Source organism: Ambystoma mexicanum, chromosome 3p (genome assembly GCF_040938575.1).
Source record: "Ambystoma mexicanum isolate Mex_15411 chromosome 3p, UKY_AmexF1_1, whole genome shotgun sequence".
Lineage (NCBI taxonomy): Eukaryota > Metazoa > Chordata > Amphibia > Caudata > Ambystomatidae > Ambystoma > Ambystoma mexicanum.
In genome coordinates, this window is record NC_090925.1 from 16,448,945 (window position 1) to 16,473,292 (window position 24,348).

Consider the following 24,348-nt stretch of genomic DNA (forward strand, 5'->3'; position numbering starts at 1 on the left):
TTCATGTATTGGTATAATTTATGTAATAGACATTGTAGGCCGATCGGCGTGGTGTCTATTAAGATTATGTCGTCTGCATATATTAAGCAGTTTAGGTGGAATCCATTCAGTTTCGGTGGAAAGCAACGCACCTCTTTCAATGCTGATGGAATATCCGCGATGAATAGTTTAAACAAGCATGCTGCAATAGGGCATCCCTGTTTTACACCTCTCTGGGTCTTCATTTTGTCCGATAGAGTCCCGGCTTCATTTAGCCTTATCTGAATGGTCGTGGCTGTATGCAATGCAATGATGGGGAACAGAATCTCCTCTGGACAATTCCAGTTGATTAGTTTAGCCCACAAGGTTTCCCGATCAATGCAGTCGAAAGCTTGATGAAGATCAATGAATGCTATAAATAACTGTGTTTTTTTTTCCATAGCATTCAACTTGAGTAAGTTTAACAGGGTCAGATTGTTTTCAGTTCCAACGCCTTTCGTAAAGCCTGTTTGTCTGGGATCAGTGATTCCTCTCGTGATAGCCCACTTCGTTAGTTTTTTTTGCAGGAAGTTCGCAAACACTTTGCCGATGGTGTCCAGTAAGGCGATAGGGCGATAGTTTGCCGGATCAGCTCGATCGCCTTTCTCAAATATAGGGACTATAATTGCAGATGTCCACGATGCCGGTATCTCTCTAAGCTTTTTAATGTTGGCAAATAGAATTTCGATCAATTTTGCCCATTCCGATTTGTGTTGTTTGAGCATAACGTTAGAAATGCCGTCTGGCCCAGCGGCTCGCGAGTTGTTCAGTTTTCCAATGGCAGATAGGATGTCATCCCTGGTTTCGGTGCAGTCCCAGTTTACAGACCTTAGGTTTCTTTGTTTGATATCTGTTTCATTATCTCCTGAGAAAACCTTAAGAAAATGTTTATTCCACTCCGCCTCAGTGACCACGTTTGCCATTTTGGTCGCTTGGTCGGCTGTACAGTTGTTTAGAGTGTGCCAGATGTCTCTGCATTTGTGTGATCTTATCATGGTCAGCATGAGTTCGCCTCTTTCTTGGTCGCGTTGGAATTTAAATGCCTTAGACCAATTACGGTATGTTTGGGACCTTTTTTTTATTAGGTTGGCGCTGTTAATACCAGCTTGCGTATATCACTCTTTAGACGCTTTTTTTCTTCGTTGACTCTTGTGCTCCATTCATGGATATGTTTTTTCTCTGAATTTTTCTTCCACAAGGTCGGTAAACTTTTCAGCGGTAACAGTGATATATAATCCACGTTACACAGAGACAGACGGTCTGCTGCATCCAGTTTCGCCGTTAGACTGGTTATCTGAGCAGTAGATAATCGTAGCCTGTTTTTTCCGTTGTTTACTTCCAGAGCTTGAGTCGCTGTTGGCTTATTTGTTCCTGAATGTATCCTCAGATGTAGTACTAACGGGTCATGGTCACTGATTTTTGTAGGGGTTACATTCAATTCATGAAGTAAGTTCCAGGCATGTTTTGAGACCCATATATAGTCCAAAACCTTTGCAGAGCCCAAGTTCTGCCACGTATTTTTGGGGGGCCTGTCTCCATCAATTTGACCGTTGACCATATCACAATCATACGCCTCCATGATATTATCCCAGATGATCCTTCTCTCCTGATTTGAGGGGCTATTGGCACGGTCATTGGATATTCGCGCACCCTTCTCAGAAAACCAGGACAAGTTCATGTCACCACATATTAGTAGTATGATATTGTTCTTCTTGTGCATGTACTTATCCAACAAATTTATTACTGTGCCTATAAATCGTTTGGTGGTGATCATCGCCGGATTCCAGTATACATTTAATACGAGGAGTTGTTGTGGATTGTTCCCATCGCGACTTTTTTGTTGCATCAGCGTACATTGCACAAACAGATTTGGGTTTTCACTTTTAAGCACCTTCCAATCACATCCGATTTTCATCATGGTTATCAGGCCGGAGAAAGGGCGTCCATGAGAATTTTTTCCTGCAGAATTCAGCATTGTGGCATAGCCTTCTTTCACAGGAGGACATCTTAGCCATGTTTCCTGTAGACAAATTATGAGATTATCATTCAGTTCAATCGGAAAACTTTCATAGAGATGACGGAAGCCTATCGTATTCCAGGAGATCAAGGAAGTCAATTTCATCTCTTTGTCGGAGACTAGCTATTTAGAGCCTGCCCCGTATTTGTTGATTTTCCCAGAGTGGAGCATGGGCAGTTCAGGTCTTAGTTGTTTTCTTAGTTCACTCCTCCGTTGGTCTTGAGAGGACACTTTATGTCCGAAGCTGTTTAACGGATTCTTTATATTGACTGGTCTGTGACTTGCCAAGTCAGACGATACTTCCCTTGTCTCAAAGCCAAACTGCAGAATTTCATCCTTTGCTGCCAGAATTGTATTGCGTACTGCTTTCGAAGATATGTGAAGATATACTTTGTCAGCGTATTTCTCAGACACATATTCGATAATAGCAATGTCATTAGACGTCACAATTCTCAGAGCCGGTACCGAGTGTAAGAGGCGCATAACATTCCTTCTGTTCAAGTTCACATCAGGATCATCTTTGTGGATGTTCGTGATTGCAATTCGTGGGTTTCTATCAACCGTTAATTCATGGGTTCTAGGCCTGGTCTTCACCGCCTGATGTAATCTTTGTCCGGCTGTACATTTGGGATTTAGAATTCTCATGTTAATAGGGCTACCACCTAAGCATTGTGTTAAAGAGCCCACGTCTGACAAATCGCCTCTGGGCATTTTTTGGTTTTTACAGTCCGATTTAGCCCGATGCACGGAGGCCTTCGAGAGAGATTTGGATTTTAATATCCAAGGGTTTCCCGCCCTTTTTCCCTTGGATGTATAGGATTCATTTTGTTCAGACTTGAGGGACTCATTTGTTTCCAAGCTGCTCGTCGAAATAATTGAGGCGTATGGGTTGTTTGACTCGCAGTCATCTTCTATTGAATACGTTGATAGATTGCAAAGATCGATGGACGAGGTTTGGGCTGGGCTTTCAACTTCTTCCGTTTCCACTCTCTGGCGTTTTTTGGGGTTTCCTTTTTCAGCTGTAGCTTCTCCGACATCTTTACTCCTACTTGCGGTCTCTTTAGACGGCATTGGTGCATTATTTTTTTGAGTTCTTAAAAAGAAATTCGGTTTGGCCGGAGACGTCAGATTGCGTATAAATTTTCTAGATTTGTTAGTTTGATTGCGAGGTTCACAATGTTTTTTCTTTTGCGTTATACGAAATCGAATTTCACTGCCAAAATATGTGGTGGAGAGGGTGAAAATGGTAGGGTGTAGAAGGGGGTGGGGGTAACTACCGCCACATCTATAGTCAAGGAAATGGATGAAAAGAAAAATAGATTGATGAATTCGTATTCGACAAATTCTACTTGATGAAATCACATAGAACCTAATACCCCACATATTTTACAGGAATTCAAGATAATCAATATTTTTCAAAAAAGGTAGCAGGCGCCCCTCTCCAGAAAGAACATGCCATGATCACCTGTTCTGTGGTTTTTTCCCCACTTTCAGAGTTTGCAGCCATCGCTTTTTGCTCTTCAAGATAATCAAGTTCAAATGTTTCTGCATTAAAAGATACATTAAAATGCCCCATTAGTATCTTTACATTTCTCCCACTGTGACAATTGGTGCTGACCAGTTTATCAAGCAATTGCACCAAAGTACTCCGTTCTGGACCGACCGGTGCAACGGATTCCTGTGCTGTAAACATTATTTAGAAGAATACCTAATATAACTGGAAAACATAAGCGAACACATTGGATATTGGGATTATCCATTTCAATGGAATTTATTTAATACTTAAGCTTTAATTCAATGCAAATCATTGCATTTTTTTTATCTCCTCTTTGTGACTAAATGTTTTCCCCTTTTTTTCAGGTACGTGCCGACCAGATTGTGCGAAAAGGAGGTTACAGAGGATGGATAGTGAAACCATGAAGAGGCAGTGCATGGCCGAAGAGAGTAAGTGCACTTTTTATATTGTTAACGTAGAGCTGTGTGTAATGCAGAATGTCCTAAACGGGGGGGTGGGGGGCGGTGCACCTATGCAGGTTGCTCTCACAGAAAACACCCCCACTGTGCCCCCACATGCTTAGTATTCTCTTAGCTCTTGTTTCTCTTGTGCCATGGACACTAATTATTTTACTAAACTAGGTAATAAATGTCAATGACTCTAATTAATCCATCTTTTGCTTCTTCATGCATGAAATAAAGAGCTTCCCTGCCCCCTCTCCCATTCGCACGCCCTCTATTTAAGGAAACATAATGTCCATGCAGGTCTCTAGATTTTAATATCTGTGAGAGTCACCTTTAATTTACCCATTGAGAGGGACTGGGCCTGCTACCAGCTCTGCAATGTTATACAGGGATCTGCTGGAGCTTCCTCAAGTGTGTCGCTATAGGTCGCGCGGCTGCCAGTGTCATCCTAGGGAACTATGTCTGATGGGTCGTGAGGGAGAGAGCCTATCGTTGTATCCAGATGTGAGAAATGATATGATATGATATGGCATTTATAACGCGCCTATACACTAGTGTTTCAAGGCGCGACGAGGCAAGGGAGGGGAAACAGAGGGAAGACAAGAGACACCGATCTTACTCGGCCAGGTGTCATTCAGATTGCGCAAGTGCATGGGAAGGGGGAAAGGGAAAAGTGTGGGGGGTAAGGGGGAAGGGACAGTGCAGTACATGTGATAAATAGAATAAATAAAACAATAAGTAAAAAGTACGGCCAGCTGGTGGCAAGTTCAAAGGGTAAGTGCAGACATCAGATGTCAAGTGCTGGTAGGGGGACTGTAGGGATACAGAAAACAGTCCCCAAATGTGGGGTTTGCCAGGGAGACAGTGCAGATGTGCAACTGGCAGGGGAGGGGACCTGGGGCCGAGATCAGAGGGCGGCCAGGTAACCAGTGCAGTTTCAATTTCAGCCAGGAATTCAGCAGGGGAAAGGAGGAGAGAAAGCAGAAGCACAGAAGAAGGTTTTGAGGTGCTTCCAGAACCGGAGATGGTTCTCCTCAAGTTCCAGGCAGGCAGTGAGGCTGTTCCAGAGGCGGATGAGCTGAGAGCTTGAGAAGAACAAGTTACTTACCAACTGGTAACCTTCTTTCGACTGGATGTTCCTCCCACGTATTCCTCATCTATGATATTCATATCTCGGCAGCTTTGCTGCTTCGGAAAAAAAAATTCTCGGCATACGACGCTGTGCACAAGGTCGTGCCATCGATGTCCCTCAACGGTCTCCATAGCGTGTCGACATGACCAGCAGTATAAGTAGCTTGTGCCGCGCCCGTTGGCTTCAGTTCTGTTTTTTCGTATAATCAACTAATCATTCGGTTGTGCTCCAGACTGTAAGCTCTTCGTGAAACGCAAAGTGTAAATTACGTAAATTGTGCAGTGGGGTAGGATGGGAGGGGCGATGAGGAATACATGGGAGGAACATCCAGTTGAAAGAACGTTACCAGTTGGTAAGTAACTTGTTCCTCGAATGGATTGTGTCCTCCCACGTATTCCTCATCTATGATAGACTCCCATAGCAGTGTTAATTTAGGAGGTGGGAGTACTATTTAGTTTTATCATGGATAGAATGAATTGCAAACAATCCCTCACGGGAAGAAGAGGCATCTAAGCTGTAATGCTTAACAAAAGTATGTATTGATGCCCAAGTTGCAGCTGAACAGATATCAACTACAGGGACTCCCCTCTGAAGAGCTGCGGAAGTTGCCATACCCATCATGGAATGGGCACGAAGCCCTTCCGACAGGTCTTTCCCGGCTAACCTGTAACACTCCACAATAGCCAAAGTAATCCAATGGGATATAGTTTGTTTAGTCACCGCTAATCCCAGTTCATGACCGGTATAACCTCCAAAAAGTTGGTCATCATGGCGTAATTTTGACATTCTTGCTATATAAAAACTCAGAGCCCTTTTTGGGTCCAGTCTGTGTAACCTCTCCTGTTCTTTGCCCAAATGAGGAGGAGGGTAGAAGGTTTGGAGTGTTATTTTTTGTGACAAGTGAAAGTCAGAAACTACTTTCGGCAAGAAAGAAGGTTTAACTCCTTGTGAAAGGTAGTGTACAGAGGTTTGCATGAGAGAGCCTGTAACTCACTAACCCTGCGGGCTGATGTTAAAGCCACAAGAAGGGCAGTTTTAAGTGTTAAAAACCTTAAAGGACAGGAATGTAAAGGCTTGCTGAGCCCTTTCAAAAATTGGATAATCAATGGAATCTTGAAATAGGAAACCTCTTCAGAGGAGCGCTTAAAAATGGAAACTGCTGCCAGGTATCGTTTTATTGTTCTAACCTGGAGCCCCAGATTGGCCAAATGTAACAGAAAAGATAGCACCATAGGAGTGCCATTGAAAAGGGTCCACGTTCTTGTCCTTGCACCAGTTTCTGAATTTATTCCAACGGCGACGGTACAAGGATTTAGTTGCTGGCCTTCTGGCCGAAAGCAAAATCTCCATTATGTCGCCCGGGAGGTCCCAATCCTTGTATCCCAACCTCTCAGAAACCATGCATGAAGATGGAGTGTCTTGACCTCTGGATGGAGAACCCGACCTTCCTCCTGCGAGAGAAGATCCGCTCTTTGTGGAAGATGTATTGAAGGGCAGATGTGAGAGATATGGGCGGAACCCTCTTTTTCATAAGGGGGCCTGACTCTAGAGGGTTAGGAGATACAATGAAAAGGAGGGGTAGAGTCAAAGGCTACCCTAGTCATGGGCGTGACAGAAGGTCAGAGCTAGGTAATGGAGGACCCCCTTTTGCAGCTACTTTCCATTACTTGGCATCACCTGACCACCCCTAACTAACACAATCCTTTCTAATTCTAGGTGGACGCCCACCTCCACTAACAACGTCCCGACCACGACCAAATGTCCTGAAGACAGTTCAGTACAACCTAGCAGCGCTGCTCTACTCTACACAGCCACTGCTTTTGCCATCAATATACCGAACCAGAAAAACCAACAAGTGTGTCGCAATGTTAACGTATTGTCATTTTAAGCAATACATGAAATGAACCGTCACTTTGTTTACCAACTCACCAATATGCAGACTATAATGTACTTCAATATGCATATTCCTAGTGCTACGGCACATGCTAAAATTGTAAACATGTCTTCGTGTTAGTTTAAATAAAACCTTTCCTTTTTTGACATTGCTGTACTTCACAGTGATCTCTTTTTTGAACCACGGTGATCTCTTTTTTGAACTAGCAGCCACTTAGCTCTGCTGCAAAGATTTGGTGACCTTCTGTCATGCCCATGACTAGGGTAGCCTTTGACTCTACCCCTCCTTTTCATTGAAGGGCAGATGGACATGTCCAGAAGGTCCAGGTACCACGTGCTCCTGGCCCAATCCGGGGCAATTAGGAACATGTGTTTCCCAAACTTTCTCAACCTCCTGATTACGTGAGGAATGATGGGGACTGGAGGAAATGCGTACAGAAGTGGACATTCTCAGTCCACCCCGAACATATCTCCTAGAGCTCCTCTCGGGGAGAATTCCCTTGAGCAGTACAGTTCACACTTCCGGTTGGCACCGGTCCCCAAAGGATGAAACTCTCTTGAAGGACTTCCTGAGCTAGTTCCCACTCGTGGGACACTGTGCTCTGCCTGCTCAGAGCATCTGCCGCTGTGTTCTTCTCTCCGGCTAGGTGAACTGCAGACAGAGAGATTCCTTCTTGTATTGCCCAGAACCAGAGCTGCATTGCCTCTCTGCACAGTGGTAGTGACCCTACGCCTCCTCTCTTGTTGAGGTAGTACATGGCCACTGTGTTCTCCGTCATTATTAGGACATTCTTTCCCCGTACAGATGGCAGCAAGGCCTTCAGCGCTAGTCTGATTGCTCACAGCTCTAAAAGGTTGATGTGTAGTTTGGACTCCGATGGAGACCAACAACCGCTGATTGTCATTTCATTGGTGTGGGTTCCCCACCCCATGAGTGAGGCATCCATCACTATGATATGATATGATATGATATATGGTATTTGTAACGCGCCTATACACAGGTGTTTCAAGGCGCGACGAGGCAGGGAGGGGAGGAACAAGGGGAGACAGACAACGATCCTACTAGGCCAGGTGTCATTCAGATCGCGCAAGTGCAGGGGTGGGGGAGGGGGAAAAGTGCAAGGGGAAGGGGAGGGGGGGAAGTGCAGTACAAGGTAAGTGGCGTAAAGTAATAAATAAATAGGGCCAGCTGGTGGCAAGTGCAAGGTAAGTGCAGAACAAGTGCTGGAAAAAGGGGGGGGGGGCTGTAGGGATACAGAGACAGTCCCGCAGTGCAGAGGGGTTCCAGGGCATCAGTGCAAGTGGAGAGTGGTTGGGCCCAGGACCGAGGCCGTTTAGAGTGGTCCAGTTGCAGGATCAGTGCAGTTTCAGTGAAGAATTAATTAGCTGTTCAGCAGGGGAGAGGGAGAGAGAAAGCAGAAGCAAAGAGGAAGGTTTTGAGGTGCTTCCGGAACCGGAGATGGTTCTCCTCAAGTTTCAGGGAGGCAGGAAGGCTGTTCCAGAGGGAGGCCCCTGCCGCGGAGAGAGATCTACCCCCAGCTCGTTGCTTCGAGAAGCGCCTAACCCTGAGGGAGTTGGAGGCGGATGAGCGAAGGGCTCGGGAGGGAAGATGTTTGGGAACAGAGAGTTGAAGGTATTTAGGACCCAGGCCCCAGAAGGCCTTGTGGACAATGCAGAGGGTTTTGAACTTTATCCTCGCAGCCACTGGGAGCCAGTGTAGAGATTTCAGTCCTGGAGAGATACGGTCCCTGGGCTTGAGGCCAAGGACAAGTCTCGCAGTTCTGTTCTGGATGAGTTGCAGAGGGCGGAGAGTGGAGGCAGGCAGATTAAGATAGAGGCTGTTACAGTAGTCCAGCTTCGAGAGAACCAGGGCTCGGGAGACAGTGAGCTTCTGGGGGAAGGAGAGGAAGGGAAGAATACCTCTGAGGAGGTGCAGCTGGTAGTGTGACCTCTTGGCGACGTCAGAAATATGAGGAGAGAAGGAGAGTGTGGAGTCGAAGATGACCCCAAGGTTTTTTGCCTTGCAGGTAGGAGCAGGGAGGGGGCCAAGGGAGGCAGGCCAGAGAGCTGCAGGGAAGGAGGGAGTGGGAGTACCGATGAGTAGAATCTCAGTCTTACTGGCATTAAGGCAGAGGTCATTGGCGGCACACCATTCTTGGATAGCAGACAGACAGTCAGAGATGAGGGAAGGAGAGGGGGAGGCTGAGGGTAGCCTGAAAATGAGCTGGGTATCGTCCGCATAGCACTGGAAATTAGGGCAGAGAGCGGCGATGCGGTGGGCAAGGAGTGCCAGATACTGGTTGAACAGCCAGGGAGAGAGATTAGATCCCTGGGGGACACCACAGGTGGAGAAAAAGATGTCGGAGAGGAAGGACCCCAGTTGGACCTGGGAGGGTCGATTTGAAAGGAAAGAGGTCAGCCACGCCAGAGCCTGACCAGTGATACCCAGGTTTTCCCGGAGACGGTTGAGCAGGATGGCATGGTTGACAGTGTCAAAGGCAGAGGAGAGATCGAGCAGAATGAGAACACACGGAGTGTTGGAATCGAGGTTCAAGAGCAGGTCTTCACGGATGTTCAGGAGAGCAGTTTCCGTGCTTCTGGCAGCTCTGAAGCCAGATTGATGGTCATGAAGACTACCAACAGATTCAGCATGGAGGTTAAGCTGGGAGATGGCCAGTTTCTCCAGGAGCTTGCCCAGGAAGGGAGTGATGGAGATAGGGTGATAGTTGGCCGGGCAGGAGGGGTCGGAAGAGGGTTTCTTGAGAAGAGGGTGCACAAGGGAGTGCTTGAGGGGGGAAGGGAAGACTCCAGAGGCGAAGGAGTGATTGCAAAAGTCAGCCTGGGCAGGAGCCAGGGAGTCGATGTGGTCCTTGATAGTTTTGGAGGAACAGGGGTGAACCTATTTAGACGAGACTTTCATTGATCGGACTTGTCTGGAAACCTCGTCAGCAGAGAAAGGTGGAAAGGCAGAAAAAGAGGGAGGAGGGGTGACCGCAGAAGGGCCAGAGGAAGGGCCGGGTAGGGAGGGAGGGAGGTGAAAGGAGGAGAGCGAGGACAGGATTTCCTGAGTTTTAGAGATGAAGTGAGAGGCCAGTGCAGTGCAGAGGGCCTGGGAGGGGACAGGAGAGGTAGAGACTGCAACAGGGTTGGCCAGCTCCTTGCAGATTTTAAAGAGTTCGGCGGAGTTGTTTGATGCCGCAGAGATGCGGGCTTGGATAAGGGCTCTCTTCTTGGTGAGAACGGAGAGCCGGTACTGCCTTTGGAGCAGGCGGCAGGCCAGTTTGTCAGAGGATGAACATGAAGCACGCCATTTCCTCTCTGCAACCCTGCACTTGCGTTTTAGGGTGACGAGAAAACTACTGTTATCTGTGGCTATGGTTGCCTAAAAGATTCTCCTTTGAGGATATTGTCATTGCAAGCCCACCATAGAAGGTCCTGAGCAACTGTGCTTGGAACTTGCAGAAGATCTGACAAATTCCCCAAGAATTGGGCCCACTGAGTCCTGAGGGCCCATTGAAGGGATCTCATCCTCAATCTGGCCTCTGGCACCAGAGAAATGCAGGATGCCATGAGACCGAGCAACCTCAGAAAATCGTAACCTGGCAGATGCTGGGCATTCTGGAACTTTGTTACCATCTGCAGAATGTGATGAGCTCTCACCTCGGGAGGCGAGACTTTGCCCGAGGAAGTATCCAGTATCTCAGGGGTAGGGTGCTTACTAAGATAATCATGGTCACAGCTTGATGGTCTATACTTTTTCGGAAAATTCTTATTGACTCCTGACCCAGATTCAGGAGCCTCCCAGTTTGCTACCACTGTTCCGATAAATTGGAGTCTTTGGAATGGTACCAAATGAGACTTCTTGTAATTGAGGGAGAAGCCCAGTCTGTGTAGGGAGTGGCAGGTGATTGTTAGATGTTCCTGACCTTGTTCTGGGAATGAGCCCTGATCAACCAATCGTCCAGGTAGGGGTGACGTGAATCCCCCTCTCCTGAGACTTGCTGCCACAACCGCCATCAGCTTGGTGAAAACCCTCGGGCAGAGGTCAGCTCGAATGGCAGAACTCGAAACTGAAAATGAGAACCGCCAACCGCGAACCTCAGATGCTTTCTGTGCTTGGGATAGATTGGCAAATTAAAGTAAGCATCCTGAAGGTCCAATGATACCAACCAGTCTTGGAGTTGGAGAGCCTGAAGGATCTGAGAAAGGGTTACCAACTTGTCCTTCCTGAGGAACTTGTTCAAGCTTCTTTTGTCCAAGATGGGTCTCAGTCCTCCGTCCTTCTTTGGGATGAGAAAGTAAGAGGAGTACCAACCTTTGTTCCTCTCCGCTAGAGGTACATGTTCTATTGCACCTTTCTCTATCAGGGTTAAGATTTCGTGCACAAAGAGCGGATCTGGAATTTTGACAGACTTGGTTCCCGGCGGATGGTCCTGAGGGCTTTTTAGGAAGGGAAGGCAGTAACCTTGAGCTCCTTTTTCCAGTGCCCAAGCATTTGAGGTAATGCCCTGCCATTCGTTCAGATGCTGTGAGATTCTGCCTCCGACCAGGGTCTTGTGTGCTAAGGCCTCAGAAAAACCTGGAGGCGGCTGCAGGAGCAGCTGAGGGCAAAGATGCCGTTCCTGAGGCTGATTTCGTACCTCTTCCCCGTCCACCACGAGGAAACTTTCTATGACCTTTCTGTGCAGCCTGTCCTCTTCCTCTACCAAATGAGTAGTATCGAAAAGAACAACCTCACAACCTCTCCAGGAAGATGAGCCCGAATAAGGTCCGCCTTGGAGGTCTGCAGTTTCTCTAAGCTCTCATCAGCTTTACTGCGAACAGCTCGAGCGGCATGTTGAGTAGCCTGGCCTGCACATCCAGTGCAAACCCAGACTTCCTCAACCACGCAAATCTGCGCAGTACTGTGCTTGCAGCCATGGATCTGCTGATGCTGTCAGCAGTATCCAGTCCTTATTGGAGACACTCTCCCATCGCCTCCTTGCCATCTTTAACAATATTCAGAAAGCCTTCCCTTTCTTGGCCTTCTGGAATATCTTCAGCCGTCACCATAATGCATTCCCACAGGTTATGGGTGAACCTGGCCAGGGTACAGGTAACATTAGCAGACTTAAGGGCCCTACTGCCCGAGGTAAACACCTTGCGGGCCCAAGCATCCACCTTTTTATCCTCTCTATCGGGGTGGGGGGGTAGATGGATAAGCTGACTGTCTTGTGGAAGTTGCAGCTTGGACCACTAGACTCTCAGGCGTAGGGTGCTTACTAAGATAATCAGGGTCACATTTTTGGAAAATTCTTATTGACTGCTGACCCAGACTCAGGATCCTCCCAGTTTGTTACCACTGTTCTTTGAAGAGCGCTATGAAAAGGAAGAACTGGGTCTTTTTGGGGGCCCTGGTCCAGGATGTCGGTCATATTATCCTGTTCGAAGGTTGGCGAAGATCCACCCCAGCACATGTTACCCCAACACATATAATCAGCAACCCTGTTCATCAGGTTCCTCTAGCCTGAGTCTGCATGTTCTGCAGGATCAGGTTTTGCAAAATCTAACTCTGGTGACGTATCAAGGCCACTGGCAGAGTGAAGAGTGTTACAAAGATCTCTCATTTTTGACTCAGGGTCAATCAATTCCTCCGGTACATTTCTAGTACCAAATTTTACTCCCAATGGAGAAATATCTTCCTCTGATGTACTTACCTCCTCAATAATAGAGGACATAGAGCCTCATTCCGAGTAGGGCGGTAAGGGTTAACGGTCACCGGTAACGAGACCGGTGCCGTTAAACCCTTACCGCCCTACTACGAGTTACCTTTGCGGGTCCTTCCTTAACGCCTGCTTTTAGCAGGCGTTAAGGGCGGGACCCGCAAATGGACTTTAGTGCTAATAATGGTACCGTAATTTACGGTACCGTTATTAGCGCCTTCCCCATTCCCATTGAGCCCTATGGGGGCTCAAATGGGAATGGGGAAGGGCCCTGGTGAATGGGGAATTACCGTTCCCTCCAACCTTGGAATGGACCGGTAATTACTCCATTCACCAGGGCGGAGTCGGAACGATTTTGGAGGCAGCCATGCCGCACATAGCGGTGTGGTTACCTCCAAAGTCGGAATGAGGCCCATAGACTTTAAAAAGTCTGATTTCGGTAAAGGTGTGTACCTTTTTTCTTGCTCTTGAATTTGCCTCGAGGGAATCGAAGGAATCTTCGAAGTCGTCGATGACGTCTTCGGTAACGGAGTCAATGGGCCTCATTACGAGTCCGGCGGTAACCGCGGCGGTAAAACCGTCTGTTACCGCCGGACTCGTATTACCATTCCGCCTCCGTGACTCCCGGAATTACCAGGGAATTACAGCCCTGGTGTCCCGGAAGTCACGGAGGCGGAATGGTGTTAATGTTAATGAGTCCTATGGGACTCAATGGGAATGGGGAAGTGGAAAAACCGGCACCATCTTGTGATGGTGCTGGTGTTTCCACGTCCGCCTGCAGGCGGGAGGTGTTCAACCTGCCAGGTGAGACCTGGCAGGAAGATCACCTCCCGCCTGCAGGACTCGGGATCGGGTGGTCCGGAATTAACAGTGGCGGCGGGTTTATCGCCACTTTTAATTCCGGACCGCCCGACCTGTAATGAGGCCCAATGTCTCCTTTGGCTTCGGCGTCGAAGCAATCGGCGCCGACAGCGTTGATTAACTCGTCGAATGCTTCAACGGTTTATGCTTCTTAGCTGGTGTCGGAGAATCACTAGACTCTCGAGAAACCTTTGACGTTTTAACGTCGGGTTGAGACTGTTGAGATGAATGTCGAGATGAAAAGACTTTGGGAAAATATTACATCCTGAGGAATGCTCCAAATGATTAAATGCAACAGAAACATGTTGAGGAAGGTAAGGTCACAAGGGAACCTATAACGCTTTATAATAAGACATGGAATGTCCTATGATCATTGTTTAGGATATTAAACAGAGTTGTGCTGCCTGCCATTGTCTTACCTTAAAGCGCTAGGATTTGCCATCAGGAGAGGGGGCAGGGAAGCACTTTATTTCATATGTGAGGGAGCAAATGATGGATGGAGTAGAGTGTATTCTGCATTATTGTAAAGACATTTGAGAATAAAGACAGATATTGTTATGCATAAGGACTATAGAAGGGGGAATACATAAATATGACCACTTTCTGGTAATGTAAAGAATGGGGGTGCTTTAGACTAGAGGTCTCCTTTCTTCAAGACAGGCTCTTCTTGACGCCAAGCGGAGTTCCTTTCCTTTGGAGGTGGAGGTTAATGGGGGAGGGGCTGCAGGGATGGGTTCAAGATGTAATGCATTCAGAGCTGCCATAACTCAGCACGGAGGCCACTCCCAGGAACCGCCAAGGAACAGTATGTGAAGAGATTCCAAACTACACCACAAAGGGAAGGAATAATGACATTTGCCAATAGATAAAGTGAAACAATATCAAAGTATTAAATCAAAGTAAAGCCGAAGCTTGGGTGGAAGGAGGGAAACTGCTGGACTTGCACTTTCTAAAAAGCTCCCATAGAAAGATTCCAGGCCTTCGGAATACCAAGCACAATACACGTTATCCACCAAGGCAGATGGTAATTGCATCTGCCCGGCAGCAAAGCATAGGTTTAGTGGGATTATAAAGTGTGTTCCACTCACCAACAGTGATTTTCACCCACCCTGACCATTCAACCCAGCACTCGACACGACTGCTGGGTGAAAATTCCTCCACCGGGAGAATGCTGCGCGTGCAGTGTCCTCTTTGCGAAGGTGGACTCAGTGACACTCTCCTTGGTGGTGCAAACGCCACCAGAGGTCACACACATGGCACTGGTTTAGATGAGGCTCCCGGGTGCTAATTACTAGATAGAAAATGACTTTGTTTTGCCCATACACCAAATGTAATAAACTGAGCATGCTGTGAGGGTCAGCCCGCATTGGCATTGTGCACCCACATGCCAGTGTGTTACTGCCAACTCAACATCTGCTGGCAGTGTTGGATGGAGGCTCTGGCCAGCAGGCTTTTTCCTACTGGTTGCAGCCTTACCCTGGCACTGCAGGCTTAAGTAATAGGCAGTAAGGATGGCACACTTACACAAGACTGTGTTCACTCCTCCCACTCTCTTAGAGAATGGACTGCAGCCAATGGAGTTACGGATGCAGTGATGCACATAATGCGCATATTGAAGGCCACATGCATTCCCACATCTCCCTCTCAGTGTCCCAGGGCTCTGGAGGAGGAGACTGGCACAGAGGTGGCATGATTGTTATTAAAGACTTTTATTTTATCAGAAAATAAAGGAACACCCTGTCTTACCCTATTACTAAGAGGGGTTTTCCTGTCTCAACTAAAAGTCCTACAGAGGCTGTCAGGATGTCCACAGTCCTGTGTCAGAAACCTGTTTCCTTCCCTTACGTTAAATACTAAACTAAAGAGGTGTTGAATCTTCAAGAGTTCCACAGTGAGACGTATCCCGAGGGAATGCCTCCCTTCCCCAGGCTACACTCTTCAAGAGTTCCACAGTGAGACCGTATCCCGAGGGAATGCCTCCCTTCCCCAGGCTACACTATCCAAGAGTTCCAAAGTGAGACCATATCCAGAGGGAATGTCTCCCTTCCCCAGGCTACACTCTCCAAGAGTTCTAAAGTGAGACCGTATCCTGAGGGAATGCCTCCCTTCCCCAGGCTGCAATCTCCAAGAGTTCCACAGTGAGACCGTATCCCGAGGGAATGCCTCCCTTCCCCAGGCTACACTCTCCAAGAGTTCCACAGTGAGACTGTATCCCGAGGGAATGCCTTCCTTCCCCAGGCTACACTCTCCAAAAGTTCCACAGTGAGACTGTATCCCGAGGGAATACCTCCCTTCCCCAGGCAGCAATCTCCAAGAGTTCCACAGTAAGACCGTATCCTGAGGGAATGCCTCCCTTCCCCAGGCTACACTCTCCAAGAGTTCCACAGTGAAACTGTATCCCGGGGGAATACCTACCTTCCCCAGGCAGCAATCTCCAAGAGTTCCACAGTGAGACTGTATCGTGAGGGAATGCCTCCCTTCCCCAGGCTACACTCTCCAAGAGTTCCACAGTGAGACGGTATCCTGAGGGAATGCCTCCCTTCCCCAGGCTACACTCTCCAAGAGTTCCACAGTGAGACAGTTTCCTGAGGGAATGCCTCTCGTCCCCAGGCTGCAATCTCCAAGAGTTCCACAGTGAGACCGTATCCCGAGGGAATGCCTCCCTTCCCCAGGCTACACTCTCCAAGAGTTCCACAGTGAGACCGTAACCCGAGGGAATGCCTCCCTTCCACAGGCAGCAATCTCCAAGAGTTCCACAGTGAGACCGTATCCCGAGGGAATGCCTCCCTTCCCCCGGCTGCAATATCGTTTTGAGGAAAACACAAACATCTGGGTTTCAAAGTTCCCGAAGCACAGTTCAATGAAACATCAGCATTCCTTACTGCCCACAGTCGTCTTCACTGTTGGGTTCTTCCTGGTTTGCTTTCAGGGTTAAGGACCTCCTTTTCCTGCTCCTTCATTTACTGCTTCCTTAATCCTCTTGACCAGGGGGATGACTCCTTCCCCTCTGTTCTTCCGTTCATAATGTTAGAGGGATGTCTCCCTTTCCCTAGCCTTTCTCAGGCTTCTCGGATGCTTCAACAAGTGGTGGGGGATGTCTCCCTTCCCCTGGCCTTTCTCAGGCTTCTCGGACACTTCAGCAAGTGGTGGGGGGATGTCTCCCTTCCCCTGGCCTTTCTCAGGCTTCGCACAGTGCCAAGAGAATGACTCCCTTCCCTTGGCTTTTGTCGCAATGTTATACAGTTCACAAACACCAGGGAGAATGACTCCCTTCCCCTGGTCCTTTTCAGGCTTACACAGTTCATAATGCCAGGGGGTATGCCTTTTCCCCTACCCTCTCTCAGGCCTCTGGTAATCTTAAGAGAATGACTCCCTTTCCTTGGCTTTGATCACAATGATCGCCGATACCAGGGGGAATGACTCCCTTCCCCTGGCCTTTCTCAAATTCTTATTACTGATTGTGGGTCCCAGACCGACGTTCCTCCTCGGGCTCATTTGGGCAGACCTTGTCCTGGCAGGTACTGCCATGAGGACGATGGAAAGGGGATGCTCTCCTCCGCTTCATGTTGCGGGTCCCAGACTTGTTTCTCTCTACTGTGTTGGCTTTCGACAATGCCCGGCTCACTTCCCTGCCAGGTATTATATTCTGCATCAGGGTCCCAGACCCGAGTTATATATTGTCTCTTATTCCCCCTGTCGTCCTCAGAAGTCTCTGTACCTTCACAACGGTTTCCAGGCCTCTCCTGCCGGTCTTGAGGTCTTTGGAAGCCTTCTCTGGACTTCTAGCTTCCTCCTGTTTGCTTGCAAGGCTCGCTGCAGCTACCTTGTGTGCTGTGGGGCTCTGCAGAATCTTCGCAGGTTGTGTTTCTCTAGGCCTCTGCCCGTTCCCGCTGTCTTGCTCTTCTGGATGCATTTCTCCTCCAGCTCTCTATTCAGTCAGTTCTCGGAGAACCGAATTGAGACACCTCTACTGGTGGGGAAGCATCCAGGAGACCAGTCTCCTCTGCTTCTCGCTCCCTCTGTATTCAAGTCTCCCGATTCCTGCAGGGAGGGCTTCTTCCTCTGGCAGGTGCTTTGTCTATTCTTATGCTCCTTGTAGTTGAAAGACTAGACAGGTCAGTCAGGTTCTTACTCTGACTGCTTCTTGCTCCGCACCTCCTCCTCGTCTCAGTACTGATGAAGTAGGTTTGCCTTGGGTGGTTCCTACTGTTCCTCGTCACAGTGGAAGTTATTTATGGTTCCCTTTTGCAACCATACATGCAAGTGTGGGGTATGGAGGTGAAGTAACTCGAGTAGGGTGGTGCATTGAGGGTTGGTGAAAGGTGGAATACTGCGTTCTTTATGGACAGTCGTCCTTAGTCCCATAGGGAGGATTCCTCTCCATGAGATCCAGCCGCGGGGTACCACCCCTAGGGGCACTATCGGGTTGGGGCCTCCCCTCCCTGGCCTCATGGGAAGGGGCTCCCCCTAGGGGAGAAGGGACGACATCCAAAGATTCGTCACAGGTCCCTTATATCACCCGTGCTCTTCAACATCTACATCTGGAACTTTATTGGAAATTCAGTTCCTACCTGTTACAGCTACACTGATGACAGCCTCATTGTATACAGGCGTACCCAATCCTGGATAGAATGCCAACAGGGCATCCCCATAAAGCTTACACTAATAGCCTCTTCGTTGAACCCCTAATGACCGGCTGTCACACCCAAACAATGCATCTACCCACCACTACTCCTTGGCCGAAAGAAAAGATAACCTGCCTTGAACCAACGAGATCCATGAAACGCCTCTGATTTCTCAACCCCTTACCCTGGAATTGCAAGTAAAAGCATCCGTCAGAAGCGCCTTCTTCCATCTAAGAGTCATTTGGCACATCATGTTCTGCCAGTCACTCTCGCACAGAACCTTGTTGCACTGGATTACACCAACATCTCATGCTGAGTGTCCTGGCAGCTATCATGAAGGGTATCTGCCCCTACCAACAGATGGCGTGTCTATCCACACTGACAGCTTGGTGGTGTCTTTCTCCAGTGCTCCGTTCAGCCACCGTCACATTGTCCCTGATCTCAGCATCCTTCCTTCATGGGGGCAGCGATGTTGCAAATAATGTGCAGCCATCTAGGTTCCCTGCTTTCTCAATTCACTGCACGTGGTCAGATGCGGGAGCAAAAGGGGAAATAAGGCAGAGCCTCATGTACTGACATGAAAATGAGGTTCTGCCTCATGGACTACCCTCGTGGAGGGTAACTCCATCGGCTGCTAAGACTGCTTTGCAATCTCTCCAGTCCAGTTTGCTGAGAGTTGACGCTGTCTGTGTTTCCTGTTGCTTCTTGACTCTCTTCCTTCTGGCTGGCCTTCCTCTTGTTATTCACCTTTGTGGTCTTTTTCCTGTTTGCTTGCCCAGCCCTCTCTTTATCTGTTACCTCCTCACCCTCGTTCCTTTGCCTTGCCCTGGCTCCTCTGTTTTACCATCGACCTGCCACCAACATTCAGTGTGGCACCATAGGAATCGTAAATGAACCTCTATTTCCCGGTGTTAGGAGATTCACCCTACCTTTTGACTCAGGCCTTTTTCTTTAGTGCCTGCATAATGGACTAGAGGTGACATTCCCCTCTACATTGGAGACCCCAGAATGCCTGTGGGGCCACCTAGAAGGATGAAGCCTCAGCGAGAAGCCTGTATCAAGCAGAACTCCCCATCATACCCAGTCCTCCAGCAACCCTCTGCTGCATCCTCGCTCTGTGGGAAGACACTGCTGGTGGTGAAACAAGCAGGATACCCACAGCTGAGGTTTCCTTCTGGGTACATATACCCCAGGTGCCGTGCCCACAACTCACCTACAAACTTAACAACACAGAGACAATGTGTTCTTCCGATCTGCATAAATCTGTCACGACCCTCGCCCAAAACCCCCTCTGGCAAACCCATTGGCCAGGTGGAGTCAGGACTCGGGCCTCTAGAGCCTGGCATCCACTTCAAAAGCCCTCATGGGGCCAGTCCTGGCACCTATGGTGCCAGGCTCATACACCATGAAAAACAATGTGCTTGGGAACTACTTTATTGTATTGTCAGCCAACATGGAGGCATCCACATAGCTTGGTTCCTAAGAACTAAGCTATGCGGTCTAGTGTTTTGGGTGTGGTAGCCTAGGGACTACTTTTCCTGGACTATTTTGTTGGGGCTATTTAAACCACACCCGAACAAGACAACACGCTTCGAGTTACTTTGCAGCTTGCTACGTGACGCTCACCGTGTCCAGCTATTCCTTCGAACCTCAGAGAAGCAGAACCTGTAAGGAGACAAAAGGAACATCATTAGCAGCAGCGTCTTACCTGCAGTCTTCATCTTTAAACACTTGCAGCTACTGAGAACAGCTTCCTCGAATCTGCACGCCTCCCGGACAGAACGACCTGAAAGAGGAAGATAGAGGCAACATTAAAGAAAGCAGTAGAGACATTTACAAATTACAAACTGCTCCAAAGGCTTATCTGGCTGGTCGCCTCTTGGCTGGCACCACTCCGGACATTCCACTCGCGCTGAAGAACACCGCGACCTACAAGGAAGGAAAACACAGGTTAGCAAAGGCAAGACTTTGCAGCGCTGCGCATAGCGCTTACTTACCGTATCATAGCACTCTTAATGCGCCATCATTTACCAGCGGGGCTCAACCAAGCCAGTTCGCTGCGCTGAAGCTCTGAATACCTAAGGGAGAAAAAAGAGACATTTTAAACAAAGAAAGGCATGCAGGATAGCAACAAAACTAAAGAACAGCAATAAGACCTACCTGAACAATATCAAATGGGACGGCGTCAGTGAAGTAACTGGACCGCACTCGTCCATGAAAGACAATGCGCCCCTGCAAAGAAGGCACGACGGAGAGCATGCCTAATTCTACCACAAGGTGAGGAGAGGGCGCCAGAGGGACTGAAATCATATGGGGTGGAGGGAGGATACTTACCCCAGTCGGTCAGTCTTGAACACAGTCTTCCTGTATTTTCAGGCAGAACCTTCCCCGCAGACCACATCAGGGCAAAGCTGAGAAGCATTCCAGCGAGTAACCCAGCTGGGTGGCGTCCCGGTGGATACCAGGTGAGCGTAACAGAAGCGAAGCCTACCATAACAAATCCACCTGGGCGCCATGGAGACATCAGAAATGGACCAATTGGCCCAATTACTAGGAGAGCTTCGTGCTGAGGTTCATTCTGCCCGACAAGAGACCAATGCCCTCTGGAGAGACCTAATAGTGACCAAAGAACGCACTGAAGGGATTAGCAGGCAATACTTGCAATCACAGGCAGGACAGACGCCTCTACCTGGAAGCATACCACCCACTCCGGTACAGATCACATTACCTGGACAGTGCCCCTGGCACCACCAGTACAGTTCTCAGGCGACCCACGGAAGTATGCGGCATTCATCAATCAGTGCCGCCTTCATTTTCTTTGTAGGCCTGGAGAATTTCCAAACGACCAAGCTCGGGTAGCATTTGTCTTATCATACCTGAGTGGTAGTGCAGCAGATTGGTCGGTGCCATTGGTAACCCATGACGATCCTCTATTACATGACTTTGGGGGGTTCCAGAGAGAAATGGAAAAACTTTTTGCTCACCATACCCAGGAACAAGCAGTAGACAATGAACTCTTGTCCCTCCGACAGGGGAATCAGGACTTGTTAACGTACATTGCTACCTTCAACAGACTGGTTGCCGAAGCTAGGTGGCCAGAAAACAAAAGAACCACGTTATTCCATCGAGGCTTACGAGGCGAATTAAAGGACGTCTTAGCCTACGCGGTTGATCCACCCAGCGCAGAATTCATAAATCTGGTCGTGCAGCTAGACCACCGGTTGCAGGACCGAAAGGCAGACCGATCTAAGACAGACCCTCGGACCGTGTATGTTCGACCAAGGGAAAACACACCCGGTGCACCTGAAAATGCTGTAGAACCCATGCAGATTGGAGGGATACGGCCTCCATTAACAAAACAAGAGCAGGGCAAAAGAAGACAACAACAGCTTTGTTTGTATTGTGGGAAATCAGGACATTTCCTGAAGTACTGTCCAGTAAAACCACCAAGAAGAACAGTCGGGGCCACAGAGAAGGATGAAGCTAAGGAATCGGAAAACTACCATGCTCGACACACGTAGAGGTCAGTTTGTCGAGTGAGAAGAAAGAGTTGCTGACCTTGCACTTTGCAATAACAGTGATCTTAATTAATCACCAACAGTCGTCAAGAATGCATGCCGTTGAAGCATACATCGATAGCGGAGCAGTTGGAAATTATATTGATCAAGAACTGGCAGCAGAGATGGGGCTTCCTTTGTGTTCTAAGCCAACAAGGTAACCACTGTGGATGGACAAGGTAACCACCGTGGATGGGACAGAAATCGCTTCCGGACCAGTAACCCAGTACACAGCCAGGGCAACCTTGCTGTGCCAGGACGGACATCGGGAGTCTATTTCATTCGATCTCATCAAGGCACCTCAGTTCAGGCTAATACTAGGGATACCATGGTTGGTTGCTTACAACCCTTTGATAGAGTGGCGGGCACGAAAATTAACCTTCCCCGGTGATTGCTCCCCTGCCTGCTATTACCAAGAGGAGAAACATGACGTCTGTATCCCCATGACTCCTGGAGAGACAGTATCAACCCTGGGAGCAACTAATACCTTGCCAAATGAATACCATGATTTCCAGGATGTTTTCCGAAAGGACCAAGCCAATACATTGCCGCCGCACAGGCCCTATGACTGTCAGATCGACCTTGTTCCTGGTGCACAAATCCCTTGCGGCAGGATCTACGCTCTCACAAAACCAGAAAACCTTCATTTGAAATCCTATTTAGACCAGTACCTTGCAAACGGATATATCCGTCCTTCGAAGTCCCCCGCAGCCAGTCCTCTTTGTTCTTCGTACCGAAAAAAGGAGACTTGAGAACCTGTATTGACTACTGCGCATTGAACCAGATCACCGTGAAGAACCGCTATCCCTTGCCACTTATCCCTGAGATGCTAGACCAAGTTAAAGATGCCCAGATTTATACCAGAAAAGGAGATGAATGGAAACCACCTTCCGTACTAAGTATGGCTTGTTTGAATATCAAGTCATGCCCTTCGGTTATGCAATGCTCCTGCGGTATTCCAGTAGTTCATGAATGACGTTTTAAGGGAGTTAATTGATGTGTGCGCCTTAGTGTAAATAGACGACATCTTAGTATACTCAGCCTCGGAACAAGATCATGTCAGGCTAGTTCGTTCAGTCGTCACCGAGCTCTGTCAACATTGCTTGTTTGAAAAGCTTGAAAAATGCTTTTTTCACATCACCGAAGTAGAATTTCTTGGTTTTATCCTTACTCCAGGAGGCATCAGAATGGACGTGCACAAGGTAGATGCCATTCTGAAATGGCCTTCACCGACGTCTCTGAAAGGGGTACAAAGCTTGCTGGGCTTTGCGAACTTCTACCGCCGGTTCATCCCAGACTTCTGTCAGGTTGTGCACCCAATCACAGTACTATTACAAAAAAACAATTAAAAGTTTGCTTGGACCGAAGAAGCAGAAAAAGCCTTCCAGGAACTTAAACAAAGGTTTACCACCGCTCCAATCCTGCGACATCCTCGTCCAGACCTCCCTTATGTCGTTGAAACTGATGCATCCAGTTAGCAATGGGGGCTGTCCTTTCACAGAGAGACCCGGAATCCGGCCAGCTACATCCTGTGGCCTTCTGGTCGAAAAAGTTCTCACCTCCAGAGATTAATTATGCCATCACGGACAAGGAACTCCTGGCTATCAAATCCACCTTTAAAGCCTAGAGACACTACCTTCTGGGGGCCAGACACACCATTACAGTCATCACAGACCACCGAAACCTGCAATATCTCAAAACAGCCAAGGCCCAGTCCTCGCGCCAATTACGATGGGCCCTTTTCTTCACTGAATATGATTATGTAATCACATTTCGACCAGGAGTCAGAAACGGAAAGGCGGATGCCTTATCTCGCATGGGCATAGATGAAATAGTATATACAACTCCAGACCCAGTACCTATTATGCCTGAAGACAAACTCTTGGGTATCACGACAGCCTTAACTCAAGCAGAACTACGAAAAGAAATCCAACGGACAATGAATCCTGATGCCTACCTCGCATGGCAAACTCAAGGAGAACAATATACTATCAAGGACCATCTACCCTTTTTTAGGGATCGCCTATATGTACCCAAGAAGCAATTACAACAGCATATCATTTCAAACTATCACGATTCACTGATCGAAGGGCATCCTGGGATTGCCAAAACCCTTGCTAAGGTGAAAGAGAACTTTTGGTGGCCTACCTGGTGTAAGGACATCATTCAGTATATTCAGTCCTGCGGTGTCTGCGCACAAAAATAAATCACAGAAACAAAAACCATCTGGTCTCCTACAACCATTGAACATTCCTCCAGTTCCATGGCACACACTTTCTCTTGACTTTATCACTGATCTACCTCCAATCCAAGGGTTCAACACTGTCCCTGTAGTTGTGGACTTATTCTCGAAGATGGCCCATTTTATTTCGCTCAAAGACCTCCCAGACACAGCCACTTTAGCAAAAGTGTTCCTGGAGGGCGTGGTTAAGCTACATGGCTTCCCTTCGGTTCTGGTCTCTGATCGAGGCAGCCAGTTTGTTTCAAACTGCTGGAAAAAATGTTGTGCAATGGCGCAGATTGACGTTCGGCTATCTACCAGTCACCATCCCCAATTGGACGGCCAAACCGAGAGAACCAATCA

General features: G+C 48.3%; 1 protein-coding gene across 6 annotated transcripts in view; it reads left to right on the forward strand.

The window, feature by feature from the left end:
• Positions 1 to 24,348, forward strand: part of LOC138579456 (protein FAM118A-like) — a 334,356-nt gene that overhangs the window by 235,546 nt on the left and 74,462 nt on the right. For all 6 annotated transcript variants that reach the window (XM_069649790.1, XM_069649786.1, XM_069649789.1 and 3 more), the window contains exon 9: positions 3,896 to 3,979. In XM_069649790.1, the coding sequence (XP_069505891.1) occupies positions 3,896 to 3,979 (84 nt within the window). The remainder of the gene's footprint in view (positions 1 to 3,895; positions 3,980 to 24,348) is intronic.